Source organism: Apodemus sylvaticus, chromosome 5, assembly GCF_947179515.1.
Source record: "Apodemus sylvaticus chromosome 5, mApoSyl1.1, whole genome shotgun sequence".
Lineage (NCBI taxonomy): Eukaryota > Metazoa > Chordata > Mammalia > Rodentia > Muridae > Apodemus > Apodemus sylvaticus.
Window position 1 is genome coordinate 113,919,074 of NC_067476.1, and position 16,102 is coordinate 113,935,175.

The 16,102-nt window shown below is 50.8% G+C and overlaps 1 protein-coding gene across 2 annotated transcripts; it reads right to left on the reverse strand.

Moving 5' to 3' along the window:
• Nucleotides 1-12: 12 nt before the first annotated feature.
• On the reverse strand, nt 13-13,746 carry Adissp (adipose secreted signaling protein). Of its 2 annotated transcripts, none has more exons than XM_052183659.1 (6): nt 13,630-13,746; nt 7,424-7,540; nt 5,598-5,740; nt 1,905-2,043; nt 852-974; nt 13-676 (listed from the first exon to the last, which is right to left on the reverse strand). In XM_052183659.1, the coding sequence occupies exons 2-6, from the start codon at nt 7,440-7,442 to the stop codon at nt 576-578; spliced, it is 525 nt and encodes a 174-aa protein (XP_052039619.1). In that variant the 5' UTR covers nt 7,443-7,540; nt 13,630-13,746; the 3' UTR covers nt 13-575. The 2 variants fall into 2 exon arrangements, with proteins under 2 accessions (XP_052039619.1, XP_052039618.1); XM_052183658.1 differs by having other exon boundaries at nt 852-977.
• Nucleotides 13,747-16,102: the final 2,356 nt, after the last annotated feature.

Genomic DNA, 16,102 nt, shown 5'->3' on the forward strand with positions numbered 1-16,102 from the left:
CCCTCTGACCTCTGAAATCTACTGGAGTTTTTATTTATTGAGGTCTCTATCCCAACCAGTCATTTAAAAACCAAGTACCATAGACCTGAGGGGCAGGAGCTAGGAACTGTACCTCCTCGCCGCACGGACAGCAGTGGGGAAGGAAGAGGTGGGCAGCAGAGGTGGGGCAGGGAGACACCAATAGCAGCAGCAATGGGGCACCAGTGTCACACAGACAGCCACTCGGTCCTCTCCCAATCCCTAGCTAGAGCCCCTGTGGCTTGGGGTGAAGAGGTAAATCCCACCCCAGGTCCCTCCTCTCAGATAGCCTCCTTGGGGCTCAACCCATTTCTTCGGTCAGGAGACTCAGGCACATGGGAGAGGAGGAAGTGGGGAAGGAGACTGGAGAGGCAGGGTGGTGGTAGGAATGAAGGCAGAGCGGGGGGCATGGGCAGGGTCTAGCCCTGCCATGGCCGCCAGGGGAGAGGTGAGGGAGCCACACCATCACGCAGCATGTCGGGGAGCAGGTGGAGTTTAAGGCTCAGGGGCTCAGGCGGGCGGGCGGGTGGGCGGGCGGGCGGGCACGGCCCCAGGCCTCAGTCGAAGCCGTGCCAGTCGCTCTGTTCCGAGTCATACTCCAGCTCGGCGCCCACACACTTGACACCATCCAGCAGCATGGGTGTACCGTGGTGCCGGTCTGCAAGGTAGGCACAAGTTAGAGCGTGCTGGCTGTGCTGGCACCACACGAGGTTACTCCACAGGGACCTCTCCCTGGCATTAGCTGGGGATTCGGGGAAAGACCCTGCCAGCTTCAAGAATCTCTTGAAGTCGGTCTCCCTTCCCCAACCAGACCTGCCCTAACTCTAACTCACCCATGACCCGCGCTTGCACCGTCACACGCACACAGGTGCCTATGTCACCCTCGCAGGCCAGGAGCATCTCCTCTTTGAGGACACCTTCTTTGTGTGCCGAGTACTCACACTTGATGCTGTAACCTGCTAGAGGACAGGGATGGACAGGCAATCGGTACCTCCCATAGCTCCTCTCTACTGTTCCCAGCACTCACAGTCCCCACCCAGTAACTCTGAGTCTCTTCCAGAAAGAGGCCCAGATGGTCCCTTCAGAGACCCACCCCACAGAGCTGGTGCAAGACTTTCTAAGAAACTCTCCATCCTTTCAAATAAGACCAACATGCCTCTGGTCTGAGAACTCAGCGTGGCTCTAAAGGTGGAAGACAGGGTCCAATTCATCCTTCTAAGGTCCCACTAGTGTCACACAAGACGGCAGGAAGAAGGTGATGGAGATCAAAGAGAGGCTGTCAGAGTGGGCATTGAACAGATGAGGTGGCAAGAGGCCTTCCACTGAAGGGTGCGTGGTTAGGAAGCAGTAGTGGGGACATGGAACTGAACCTGGGACTCAGCATCATGCCCTTGAAAATGACACCTAGTCTCTGTCAAACTGTGATCAGGAGTACCACAGCACCAGAAGCTAGCTGGCGAAGCAGCCTAGAACCCAAGGCCTGGAGGGAACTAGTGGGTTCTAGACATTAGCCACCCAAAGTTCCTACCTGTCCTGCCTTTTTATCCAGGAAGATGAGAGGAAAGGCTGGAGGCCCAAGGCAGTTCCTCAGTGGCTCCCATCTCTGGGACCTCGCCACTGAAGGTACCATCAGACAGTGAACAGGTATGCAAGCCTGCAGTGTATGTTAATGAACGGATTTCTCTATCCAAAAATGGAGGCCTGGGGCTGGAAGTGCCATGCTCCTGTCTGGGAAGCTCAAGGAGGTGCCATGCCCCTGACTTCTACTGAGCAGCCTCATCACCCTAGCTAGGAAAAGGGCAAAGAAATACACGGTCTCACTCCTACTCACAGCAGGCCCTCACAGGTAAGGAGAGCAGGCCCTATCTGCCCTGGAGGGGACCTACCTTCAGGGATAGGTGTGACACTGAGAAGCTTGAGGTGCAAGCTATGGACAGGGGCCTCACGGATGTCCTTGCTCAGTCTGCGCACTGGAGGCAGAGTGAAGGTAATCTCATACCTGTGCAGGATCTTCAGGAAGCCAACCTGCAGCAAGGGAGAAGGGAGAGGCATCTTCACTGCGGCTGCTCCTAGGGCATCAGGGTATGCCCCCTGGGTTCCTGGCGGGCCCAGGGTATGCCCCCTGGGTTCCTGGCGGGCCCAGGGTATGCCCCCTGGGTTCCTGGCGGGCCCAGGGTATGCCCCCTGGGTTCCTGGCGGGCCCAGGGTATGCCCCCTGGGTTCCTGGCGGGCCCAGGGTATGCCCCCTGGGTTCCTGGCAGGCCCAGAGTATGCCCCCTGGGTTCCTGGTGGGCCCCAGCATCTGCTTCCCTGGGAGCCCAACACTTGTTACTCTCCAACTGTTCCAGGCCTTTTAGCAATTCCTTCCCTTTAAGGCTCATGGCCCAAGCCACTTCTGGTGTCCAGATACACTGCCTGGCTACCAATGCTGTCCCTGTGGGATAGGGGCCTTGGGAACTTTTTGTTGCGAAGGGTCATGCCCAGCGTCTGTCTCAGAGACCCCATAGGCATCAGTTTTATAGATAAGAATATGGAAGTCAGGAAGTGACTGCCTAGAGGTCATATTGTAAATTATAGAAAAGTCCTTCCTAGACCTCCCAGTCACTCCTGTCCTGTGTAGTACTCAGTAAGAAACCAGCCACAGCCAGGAGGGGAAGCTTCACAACAGCACCTGTCCAGATCAAGCAGCCCAGGAAGAAATGCCGGTGACTTCATTACTTGATAGAGAGCATGGGATGGGAGAGAAAACAGAACTGGAGAACTGGACACTAGAGTTTGGGTAATGGCTCAGTGGTAGACTATGTATTCAACATGTGTGAATCCCAAGAACCAACCAACCAAATTAACTGACAAATAACAACAACCAACAAAAACCCACTAAACCAGCTGTGGGAGCCCAGGGAAAGTCAAAAGCCGAATGTCAACCACGAAACCTGGGATCCTGTCTGCCGACACATGGTTATGGATGTGTGCCTGCCTGCACACTCACAGTGCCAGGTCATCAGTGACCTCTGCTCAGGGTCCAAACGGTTTATGTTGTCCACACATGCTGCTTGGCAACCAATGCTGTCCCTGTGGGACAGGGGCCTTGGGAACTTCTTGGTGTGAAGGGTCATAAACTGAAATGCTTCTGTAAGCTTTCTGAGACAGGAGGGTAGCTCTCATCTACTCCCAGCACAGAGACCGAGGCAGTAGGACTGCTACAGGTTTAAGAGCAGGGTGAGCTACCCAGGGAGTCTTAGGCCATCCCTACTACACTCTCAAAACAAAGAGCTGGGGATGCAGCTCAGTTCATAGAGTGCCTGTCTAGCACACGTGGCCCCGGGTTTGATCCCCATCACAAAATCAAAACAGGCCTGGTGGGGCATACCTGTAATCCCAGCACTCAGGAGGTAGGGGCAGAAGGATCAGAAGTCCAAGGTCATCCTTGGCTACACAGCCAGTTCAAGGACAGCTTGGAGTACATGAGACCCTGTCCCAAAAAAGCAAAACAACACATTTTTTAAAAATTTGGATTTCTTTTTCATTTATTGGTAAGAGGGTAGGCTTAACACATGCTATAGTGCTGTGGAGGTCAGAAGATAATTTGCAGGCTCTGTCCTTCCACCAAGTAGGTTCTGGGACCAAACTTTAACTAGGCTAGGCAAGTACCTTTACCTGCTAAGCCATGTCGGTGGCCCTCAGAGAATTATCAGGTCTAATGAGCTGGCACAGTGGATGAAAGGTGCTCATCACTGACCTGACAACCCAAATCTGGTCCCCAGAACCTACACAGTAGAAGTGGTGGACTGACTCTTGCAAGTTGTCCTCAACTAACATATATGTATGCCATGGTACACCTCCCCCCAAAATAGATAAATATAAGAAGGCCAGGCAGTGGTGGCACATGCCTTTAATACCAGAACTTTGGAGGCAGAGACAGGCAGATCTCTGAGTCCGAGGCCAGCCTGGTGTACAGAGAGAGTTCTAGGATGGCCAGGGATATACAGAGAAATCCTGTGTTGATAGATAGATAGATAGATAGATAGATAGATAGATAGATAGATAGATAGATAGGAAGGAAAACCTTTTTTAAAAAAAGGCTTTCGAGGGGCTGGTAAGATGACTCAGTGGATTAAGGCACTTGCTGCACACAGGCTTTGGACGTGAGGTCAGTCCGACTGATTCCGCATGCGCACTATGGTACATGCAGTATGGCACACACACAGAGTAAACTGTAAAGACCTTCTGGCTGTACCTGCAATACTGTGACCTGGGGTCCAGCTGTGGCACTTGGGAAACACTCAGAGATGTGGAGGACGATGCTCATCAGCACCCTAAGTTATAAAACGAATGGAAACAACCAGAACACAGAAGCAGCCAGGACATATGCCAAATACCAGATGGGGGTGAAATCTCATTGAAAATTATTTCCTAGCAGGCAGGAAACAGTTTGCAAACAGAAGCAAGCAAGAACCATGCCAACTGGGTGCAGTGGCACACACCTTGTACCCTGGCATTCAGGAGGCAGGGGCAGGTGCATCCCTCTGAGGTTCCAGGCCAGCCTGGTCTACAGAGTAAGTTCCAGACCAGTCAGAGCTACACAGAAAAACCATCTCAACAACAACAACAACAAAAACACAAATACAAACAAACAAACAAATGAAAAAATCCTACTACCAACAATACTAGCTTTTGGAAACAAAGTTTTGAAAAAAATTACACTAACATATTCGCCACAGTCACTCTAGGCCATGTGCCTGTGACTACCTTTAACTTTCCTGTCAAATTTGGAGTGCCTTGATTTTATTTCCCTGGGAGCCATCAGCTGCAGGAGAGAGAATGAAGACTTTAGAGTTGAACAGAAAAGAATACAAACCTGGGGCTCTTGTGAGAAGGGCGGCAGGGCATTCTGCTCAACTCTGGGACCCTGCCTCACTGACCAATCTGAAGGTCTCAATCCCTTTTTTCCCTAACCTATACTCTCCACACATTCCTTCCTGTCCCTTCTAAGTGCGTATGGAACCTAACAACATCCAAGCGGTTGACATGCTGCTAGGTGTGTGAAGTATAATTAATACGGGGTATGAAGAGATGGCGGGTGAGATGGTTCAGCAAGTTAAGACTTTGCAGCCAAGCCTGATGACCAGAGTTTGATCCCTGGAACCCACACAGTGCAAGAGAGACCAGACACATGCAAGTTGTCCTCTGACCTCCATGTGTAGCTGTGGCATGCATGCTACAACAAAACAAATAAATGAAGAAACATATGGAGTCAAAAAAGGAACAAAAGGAGGGAGGAGAGAAATGGGGGACAAACTGCCCAAGGCCACAACACCAGGACAGCATGCCTAGGCCTGATCCAGGCCCATGACCACAGCCTCCAGGCAGCCTTCTAAGGCCCTTGTCTATGGCATTTGGTTAAATCACTTACTGAGTTCCTTATCTCCCATTTTACAGATGAAGAAACCAAGGCTCAGGGAGAGGCAAGGATGTACCTGAGACCCCAGCTGGAGAAGGGTGAGATGGATAGGACAGCTTCTAGAAGCTGGGAAAGAGGAAAGAGGAGTGAGGCTCGTGATAGGGAGGAGCTCGCTTACCTTAACTAGGAAGCTGTTGTCGCTCTCCTGAGTAACCATGACCACCGAGTCGTGCAGCTTTTCATCAAAGTGGACGTGACTCTGGGAGCCTTCTGCATCATGGCCTGCTGCAAAGCGGATACTTCGGACTCTGGGCTTACTGCCTAGAAAGAGGAGGAGAAGGCTCCAGGGGCTGCCAGATTCCCTCACCACAGGACACCACATCTCCTTGTTTCCTCTCCATGCTCAGACTGCTCCTGACATCACCCAGCACACACTGACCAGTAACAATAGACACTGTTAACCTTGAGGCTTGAGCACCCCCCCCCACACACACACACACAGATACCTACCTGTGTAGTCTTCCCACAGATGTGCCCTTCCCAGCATACATGTGAGAAGGACTCACAGAGTAGCTGCTAGGACCCCTCGCTTGGAGGGAAAGAGGCTAGCACCTTCTCTGCCATCATTCAGTGTAGAGTAGGACTGTCTATAGCGCCAAGCTCTCCATCCCTGCCATCTATTTGTTTTTAAGATTTTATTTATTTATTCATGTATTTGTGTGTCTGTGTTGTCTGTCTGAGTTTATGTGAATAATGTGTCAAACAAGAAAGCATCGGATCTGCTAGGCATAATGGAACACACTTTTAATTCTAGCTTGGGAGGCAGAGGCAGGTGAATCTCTGTGAGGTCAAGGCCAGATGGTACCATATAGTAAAACTCTGTCTGGGGGCATCGGGGAGGGGACAGAACAACGAAGGTAACAGACTCAAAGGAACTGGATTTACAGGTGGCTCTGGGCTGCCTGCTCTGAGTACTGAAAAGTTAACCCAGGTCCTCTACAAGAGGACTGCTGAACCATCTCCAATGATGCCTTCCCTTCCTGGTTGGTTAGTGCATGAGATAGGCCCAGCCTGTGACTCCTGATAACTCCAACCAACCAACCTGGGGCACAGTGATAAGAATGGACTCTAATGAATCTACTTACAATGAAGCCTGTTAAAAAACCACACTTTTGAGAAAAAAAAAAAAAAACAAAGAACCACTTGGCCTCCTAGAAGAGGTTTGAGTGAGAGGCAACATCAATGGGCACGGGCACGGGCACTGAAGAGGGTGAGGCGCACTCCAGTCTACCCAGACCGCCTCCTCTACTAGTGTGGATGAGGGTCTGTGAGGGTTATTAGCTATCACTGTGATGTACTGTGAGTTCTAAGGCCAGAAAGGGCAGGGATTAAAACATACTACATGGCTGGAAGACAGCCAAGAGCCTATAGGAAACATTCAACCTATGGGAAACCAAAGGCATGACCCCAGCCCTCTGTGACCTCCAGCGAGGCTAAGGCCTCCCGAGAGTCTAAGCCAGAGTCATTTCTGTGGGAGAATCTAGACTGGCACTGGCCTAGGTTCTTGGATACTCAGCAGAAGCCCTGCCAAGCATGTACAGCCACAGTCCCTGGTAAGTCCCTGGTAAGCCCCCTTCAACCTGATTCTCAAATCTTACCCAGTTTCCTTTACCTAAAGTCTTCCAGATTCATGTTGAGGTCCTGGCCCAGGTGTCTGATATTCAACCAGCCCAGCCCTCATGTCCTTTAACACTGTTACCAGTGGGACAGAGGGACTGACACAGACGAACACAAAAGCATACACTTCCATAGAAAGGTGAGCCAAGGACAAGCCACACTCCCTGCTGGGGCTTGGGTGAGCCTGGACCCAGCACAAGCACTGGCATTTCTGAACACTGAGACGTATCATATTCAGGGCTAAAACAAGCCCAATACGTAACAATACCCCATCCACCATGGGCCACTCCAAGAGCTAACACAAACTTACAGATTTACAGCACTTACCTCTGTTGGCTGCAGCCATGGACACCCTCCCCGCCACTGGGCAAGACACACAGCTCCTACTTGACAGGGCCACTCAAGCTCAGCAGCCTGCCATGCTCCAGAGACAGCAGCAGGAACCTGAAGGGTGGAGAATAAGGAAGTAGAAGTCAAAACCCATGGCTGGTGGGGACTGGGGAGGGGGACTCCCTTTGGAAAACCCTTATTTCTTTCAGAAGACACGGGGGCATCTGTCTGACCCTTCTAGTTACAAACACACACACACACACACCCCTCAGCACAGCCCTGCCTGATACCCTACTGACCTAAGGCTCATCGAGCTAGCTTCAGTTGCCAAAGTGCCAACATAGGACTCATATGTCCAGCTACCCAAGACTGACAGGAAAGGCAGCTTAGAAAGAGAGGAGGCTTTCCTTACTGGCAATTTTTAGAAGCTATTTCTGGTATTACTGACCCCAAAGAGCAGGCCCAAGGACTATATTTTTCAGGTCATACACCCAGTTCAAATAGATACAGGTCAGTCAACAAACGGTATGGTTACAAGTGGGTAAGAATAAGAGACGACCTCATAAGATTTCATAATCATATTCTGACAGTCAGTCGGGGCCACATACAGAGTCCTGTGGAGGAGGTGCCCCCCCACCCCATCTAAGCCTGCTGTTTAGACCCTAACCTGAGTCACAGAGGCCTCTGGCTCAGCAACCCAAGGGCTGCCTCAGTGCAAAAGTAACTGTAAGAAGTGGAGATGGATCAGCGGGTAAAGGCACTTGCTGCTAAGCCTGATGACCTGAATTTAATCTGGGGGAGCCACATGGCAGAAGAGAAACAATTCATGAACCTCTCTTCTGACCTTCATACATATACTGGCTAGTGCATGTGCAAGTGCAAGTGTATGCACACACATGTATACATGCAACAAAATCAACAAGAACAACCATGAGGCATTCTTAGGAGGCTGCTGATGGGTATGGCAGAGCCCATTTAAGCATCAAAAAAAAAAAAAAAAAATAGTGAGGGCACCTGATGGAAGAGATGGAATACAGAAAACCAGCAGGAGTACAGGTTACAGAAACGGTGGGAAGAAGCAAAGCAAACCCTAGCCCCATGCACCACCGAGGCAGCAATGCCCCACGGTCTGCTACGAACAGGGCAATTACAGGGAAATAACTCAGCCCAGAGCTCGGACATGAACTGCCATGTTTATGGGCAACTTCCTGCTCGTAACAAAGGATCAAATGCCAAGTCATTCTGCACTCCTAAAGAAACAAACGCCAGAAGCAAGGACTCTCGGGATGCTGCTGACCCACTAGAGATGCCCAAGTGGCACTGACAGATGATCTGGGGACCCAAAGGGAGAATGTCACAGATTGCAATGGGGTGAAGTAATACCCCCTCTCACTCACCGTGGGACAACACAGCCATGTCCCTGAAGTGAGACAGCCTGCATGAAGTCACAGCATCTCTGACAAACGATGACTGATAAGATGCTAACTGAGCTCTATACCCAACTTAACCAAACACATAGGACCACGGAACAAATTAAATAACTGTCTGCACGCAATGAGACCATCCAGAAGGCGAGCTAAGCCGCAGGACAACTGACCTGTTTCTAAACGAAAGGGATGTGGGAGTGTGCTCTAGATACAGAATGGGGCCACGGCCTGATTGTTTGTTTGCAAATAAAGGTTCATTGGGTCACAACTCTTATTCATTTGTGTGCCATTTGTGACAGCTTTGTACGGAAACAATACTACTTTGAATAGTTGTGACGTGGCCTGCACAGTTCTACCAACTTGCTTTAGATAACACTCACATAAGACACCAAGAAGGCAGACAAATCCCACAAGAAAGCAGAGCCTTTCACCTCATCAACTACAAGAAATGGTGGGAGGGGTTTAAACTCTATTAAAACAACACATTTGAAGGGCTGGATAGCTCATCGGTTACATGTACTGCTCTTGCAGAGGACAGGAGTCAGTCCTAGAACCCATGTCAGATAGCTCGCAACTGCCAGTAAGTTACTCCAACCTCAGGGGATCTAATAGCCTCTTCTGGCCTCTCCTGGCACCTATACTTATAAGCATACCACCCCTCCAGAAGTCACATACATACAATTAAAAATGAGACAAATCTGGGACGGTGGACATTTGGGAGCTGAATGTGTTGGCATGGCTTCAATCTTAGAACTTGGAATGCAGAGGCAGGTGGATCTCTGAGTCTGAGGCCAGTCTGGTCTATAGAGTGAGACACTATTAAGAGAGAAAGAGATAGACAAATATTTAGAAACCTGGAGCTAGAAACTCAACATAGAGTGCCCACTAAACATATGGCAATGCCACAGCACTGTGTAAATTAATTTAATTTAAACATATTAAGGGCTGGAACAATGGTGAAGAACACTTGTTGCTCTTAGCGAGAACCCAGGTTCAGCTGCCAGCATTCACACAGTGGCTTAAAACCAGGGGACTGAAGCCCTTCTGACCTCCTCGGCTACATAGCGTTTGAAGCCAGTCTGAAAAACTGCTTTTATTCAGTGAACTAATGGAATTGTACTATATATGCATGCCCGTGTTTTTCAGAGAAGCACACTGAAGTGTTTAGAGATGAGTGACCCAGGCGTGATCTTGCATAATTCAGAGAATGAAGAGAAGCTACGGGGTAGCATTTATAGTCAGTGGTTGGACATGGACATGAACTCAGGGTCCCCTGAGTACTGATCAGGAACCCCTGGGACTTTCTTTCTTCCCTACTGCCTGTTGCCAGACAAGTCTACCTAGTCCCTGACGGTGCTTAGGGTGTTCAGAGCTTGGGTCCCATGGTAGCCCTGGTAGAAAGAAGCCTGGAGAGATGTATGGAATTCCAAGACTCCAGACTCTGGGATGCAGAAGCAGCCAGAACTGGAACCTGCACCATCAGCACCCTTAGAGAAGCTCGTTCACCAGCCTTGGAATGAAGAACAGCAAGCTCCGCCCTGCTCACATCTGGTCATGGCCAGCTTGTCTCCAAGGATCTGAGCCTGAGAAAACGTTCCAGCCACTTCCTAAGTGGTGGGTTCCAGGCTGTGACAAGTGACCAGGTAGACTGGTCATCTTCACGCTGCTATAGCCACGGGGACAGCCACAGCCCAGTGTCTGTAAGGTTTTCCATATCTCTAGACACTTCTTAAGAGATGTGGATGACAAGTGGCTGGTGGGCAAAGACTCCCATGAGCCCTTTTAGCAAAACCATCTGACCTGAAGTAGCCCCAGTCTGCCTTTGTCCAGGCCTTCAGCCAGAAGTCCCCCGATGCCCATCTCCACCTAAGCTCAGCTCAGCTCCAGCATCTTTTTAGGAAAGCAGCTCACACGCCACCCCAATCGCAGGGACAGCCTCGCCAGGTCCTCTCTCACTTTGTAATAACTTATTTTAATCTTTCCTGTCATTAAGGGCAGTGACTATGGCTTTGCCAAATGTCCCCAGCGTCCATCAGATCAGAGCACTGGAGAGGACAAGGAATTCAGTTTACATTTGTTGCTTGAATTGATGAATGACATCCTGAGGTAAGCCCAACTGGGCTAGATATGGTGTGCTCGGGGCTGGTGACTCTCCGGAACTTTTTACCCTCATCTCTTAGCCAACTCTCGCTCTGGAAACCTCCTCCCAACTGAGGTTTCCTTCCACTCTCTCTCTGGAGGGTTACGACAGTCGGTGTTAGTTCCTGCCATGGCCATCCCAAGGTGAATAGGCAGCTCAAAGCAAGGCCTCCATTTCCTGCAGAGGCCAGAATCTGAAGGAGAGCCACCGTGCAGGAACTTCCTGGAACCGTAAGAGTGGTACAGCAAAGCAAGTAACTGCAGGGGCCCACGAGAGCCTGAAAAGACCAAACCTCCTTTCACAACAGACAACCTGCCAGTGGCGCCCCACGGGAGCTACACTCATCCACACAAATTCCTCATTAGAAGCAGGAAAAGAGGCCACTGGGCCTCTCCCGCTGTTGTCCTGTCCACAGGGAACTGCTAGGCCACCTTAGCACCTCTAGCCTGGCCATGCTTCCAGCCAGCACCTGTGCTAGCCAAATTCCCACTGTCACCTAAAACACACAGACCCCTCCCCTCCAGTGGGGGGGGGGGCAGCAGCCAATCAAATTCAGACTATACCCTGCTGTCTGTGAGGAGGAGCCATTTCACTTCTCCAGTAGAGTAAGCAGTGGCCTGCTCTTCTCAGGGCCTGGTGCAGCTGTACCTAGAACTCTGTGAAAATGCCCACACCCTCTACTCTCCCCCCTCAATTTGTAACCATCACAAAAACAAAGCTTCAAGGGCTTGGATCCCAGAGCAAAGGCAATTTCACTGCAAGAAACGCACCAGAAAAAAAGAACTTCCGGTCATTCTTGGAGGAGCCCTCGGGGAGTTCAGCTTCTCAGAAACTAGCTAAGAGATTAAGGAGGCCTCTGCCCTTCCCTTCTTCCTTTCTTCATTCCAGGACACCCAAGCTCCAGGAAGACTGTGGAGGAGGCTGCTGCGGAGCCTTTTCTACATTAGGCCCCTCATCTGGCAAAGAAGATGCCCCTGTCCTTAGATGGCTGTCAAAAAATCAGGAGTGAGAGGAGAGAAAACTGGATATGGCAGCAGGCAAACTTAGTTAGTAGAGGCAGGAGGATCAGGAGTTCAAGGTCATCCTTAGCTACATAGTGATTGTAAGGACTGTTTGGGCTATTGAAGACAATAACTGAATAATTAGTAAGTAAAAATCAATATATATATTTATCGGGTGAGATCCTAGACAGCTGTAGGATGGGGAACTCTAAGGGCTTCTTGGGCTTCCAGATGCTCTTGGAACTCTTGAATTGTGACACTCTCCCATCTGATTATCCACCTCTTCCCAGAGGCAGCCTTTAAGCCCCAAGGTATCACGAAGCCGATTTCAGCTTGAGCTGTACTGTGTGGCTGGGAACATAGCCCCAAACCTTTTAGCATCTCCTCTCTCAATCATGCTTCAACCACATTCCCAAGCTAATAGAAGCCTTTTTCTATGTCAGAGCAGAAAACAACCTTCAGTTCTTCCTACCACCTCCCCTACACCCATCCAGGGACCCAGTCACAGCTCAGTCACTCAGCCCAGCAGAAGCACTTGTCCACCTCCCCTTAAAGCTCAAAGAGCACCCACTGAAGTCTAAGATAGGGAGTGCCACACAGAGGTCACATGTGGAAGCAATCGTCTATCTACTCAGCCTTGACCTATCTCCGGAGCCCCCTTCCCAAGGCCAATGATGCCAGGACGGTATGGGTGTTTACTCTCTCAAACAGTGGAGGGAAAGGTTGACCTGTGGAAAGGGTGTTAGCCCCTCCTGTCTACCAACATGTGTGGTTCTCCTCTGTCAAGCATTCACTTCCCACATTCCCCCTGACATCAGCCAAAGGAGGGGGCTTGGATTCGTCTGGCCTCTAGATTGACTCTTTCACCCAAGAAGCTGAGACACGGGTGACAGCTGCTTCAGAGCTCCCTCCTACCCACCGCCCACCCACCCTACCCCACCCCACCCCACCCTGGTGCGCTCCTTCATGCAGGGCATTGCCCTATTTTTACATCCCACCACCAAGATTAAAGAAGACTCAAGCTGTCCAACCGAGCCCTGTTCACTAACAGGAGCACTGGTCCAGAACCTAAATCAAACCATTTCTGTGAGACACTGGGGAGGCTCTGGCTTTGGCCCCTCTGGCCTTTCCTACCGCCATCGCTGTGGGTGTGGCACTCCCCACCTCACTATTATTGTTTTCTCAGGGGACAAGAGCAGCAGAACGGGCCTCAGACGTATCCCACATCAAGAGCAAGGCCGCGGCTCTGTCCATCTAAGATAATGTCCTGGGCTCTCTGAGCTCGCCAGGCTGACGCAGGAGTCTCCGGAGCCGACACTCCCAACATCAACATCCTCCTCATGATCGTGCCCGGGCACCAGAGGCTCAGAGGCTACTCTTCCAAGGTCACATAGAGCCATGAGGATCAGGTGGGTACAGGACGTCAGCCACATTTACGCCCCCACTCTCAGGTGTCACTTGTACCCTGCCGGCTAACCGTCACTTGTACCCAGGACCCCACATCCCCCACCCCATCCCGCTTCTGCAGAGTTCCCCCGGCTAGAAAGCAAAGCCTCCAGCTCCAGCACAACCGAGGAGCTCAGATCCAGGAGCCGTCTCTGGTGCACAAGACGGAGCCGGGAGGGCCCATCTCACCTTGCAGGCGAGCCCCGCGGCCAGGCGGGCAGGAACGACCGCGGAGGCGGCGGCAGCGGCAGAGCGGGCTCCAGAGCGCGAGGAAGAGCCCCGCGCCGCAGCAGCCTCGCGCCACGCCCTCTCCTCCTTCATTGGCTTGAGGGGCGTGGAGGGGCGGGGCTAGGGCACTTCAGACCAATGCCCTGTCTCTGAGATCCACCAATTAACGACGAGATTCCGTATCACGTGCGCGCGGAGGCCGAGCCCCACGAGTCGACGTCACCCCGGCAGCACGAGCTCGGGCAGTGAAGCGGGCTGGGAGCTATGTGGGAACCGCTGCTGGAAGCCGACCAGAGCGACCTCCCCATGAAGCTTCTTCGGAGCCGCGGCAGTTTTGTCTAGGAGCTAAGCAGTCATCTTTCCTACTCCACTGAATATGGGTTTCTTCCTTTCCCACCCATTCCCTATTCCAGATAATCATAAGAACAAAGGCACGCGGCGTGGGAAGGGGGGAAGGGAGCGTACGCGGGCGCCCCCGGGGACAGGAGCTTCTGCTCTTGGTCTCCAAGGAGGCGGTCGCCATGGCAGCAAGATGCGACTCGACCCACCCGACAGGGTGTGGGCGTCTTCATAGAGCATTCGCTAAAGGTTTTGGATTTTTGCCACAGGCCCACCTGTGTGACTATCTCTACCCTTATATACTCTGACTAGGAGCAGCCCAGAACACACAGGTTCCCGATCCTTTCCACTTAACTAGCGGAGACAGGCCTTGGACTGCTAAGAGCTTGCTTGTTTTTCTGATAGAATGTGGTCGCTGCCTTTAAGAGTCCTCAAGGGCCAACTCTTGTGTGTCCTTAGGACCCTTAACCTGACTCGGATCTTCTGTTCGCACGCTGATAACAAATCAGTCTTTCTGAGCTATTGTTTTCATAGCCTTACTGCGGAGGGCCCAGTGCTTCCCTGCTGTCTTCAGCAGGGCTTTTCAAACTTTTATCAGTGTTTTGGCTGGTACGTGCGCTCCCTACTGTTAAGAAAATTCTGTCCTCCAGCGCGGACATTGAGAACTTTTCATTCTAATCCCAGCCTACTCAGTCCTCCCCTACTCCCACCTTTCCATAAGCCGTATCGTGTGTTCATATCTGTTCTTTTCCAATTCTGCAGACTGTGGGGTTCAAAGTATCCTGAAGGCCACCATGCCAGGCAAAAGTAGCCTGCAGATGAATAGCCTCCTGAGTCTATTATAAATAATTTTCTTCCCATCTTCTTGCCTCTCTTCCTACTTCTTCACAAAGGATTCTCATTTCCAGCCTTCTTTTGAAATATCAGATCTAACAACACATACATTTACATTCCAAACAGGAACCAAAGGCTTTGGGGGATTGGCCTCTGCCTCTTTGAAGCATCAGTTTACCATAGTCCCCTCTTTCTTTCTTTCTTTCTTCCTTCCTTTCTTTCTTTCTTTCTTTGGATTTTGGTTTTTTCGAGACAGGGTTTCTCTGTATAGCCCTGGCTGTCCTGGAACTCACTCTGTAGACCAGGCTGGCCTCGAACTCAGAAATCCTCCTGCCTCTGCCTCCCAGAGTGCTGGGATTACAGGTGTGCGCCACCACCGCCTGGCCTACCATAGTCCCCTCTGATCTCTATTTCTCATGTTTGTTTACTGCCTAGGTGTGTGTTGACTTTCAGTTTCAGGATTTCTTTTCTCTCTTGCTGCTTTTCACTTGCAACCCATCTCTTGGTGAACTCTATTAAACACAGAGTAATTGCTCACGGTTTCTGTCTGAGGCAATTTTCTATTTGTCAATTCCTTTTAACGGATTTTCTGAATATGTAAGATAGGCAAATTACGGTGCGAGGCTGCTCCCAAAGCAAGACACCCACCGCTTACTGTGAGGCCACACAGAAAGAACTGTGGTTTCCTGATCTTGCCCACACTCCTCAGGATCCTAGACTCTGAGCATCTTGGGCGCCTAGGAAAACCTGTGATATGGAGCTGCCTGTACTAGAGCATTGCTGCATGTCTCCAGGAAAGGCCACAAATGGTTCTGGAAAGCTTCCTGGAGAAAGTAAGGCTTCGAGTGCCAACAGAACACCAAGAGAAAAGTTATAGGGCTGTTTAATTGTTCTCAGTGGGCCTTGCACCGAGAGGGGATGGCAACATCAGACATACCCAGGCCTATAAGAAGCTTCCTGTGCCCAAGTCCTTATTATCCAAAGCTAAACACCAGGCTCTATAGAGTTGAGGACAGTATAAGAGAAGGAATGAGGGGCTGGAGAGATGGCTCAGTGGGTAAGAGCACCGACTGCTTTTCTGAAGGTCATGAGTTCAAATCCCAGCACCCACATAGTGGCTTACAACCATCTGTAAAAAGACCTGACACCCTCTTCTGGTGTCTGAAGACAGCTACAGTGTACTTACATATAATAAATAAATAAATCTTTAAAAAAAAAAAAAAGAGAAGGAATGAGCAACTTCAGGTTAGGAAAACTCCAC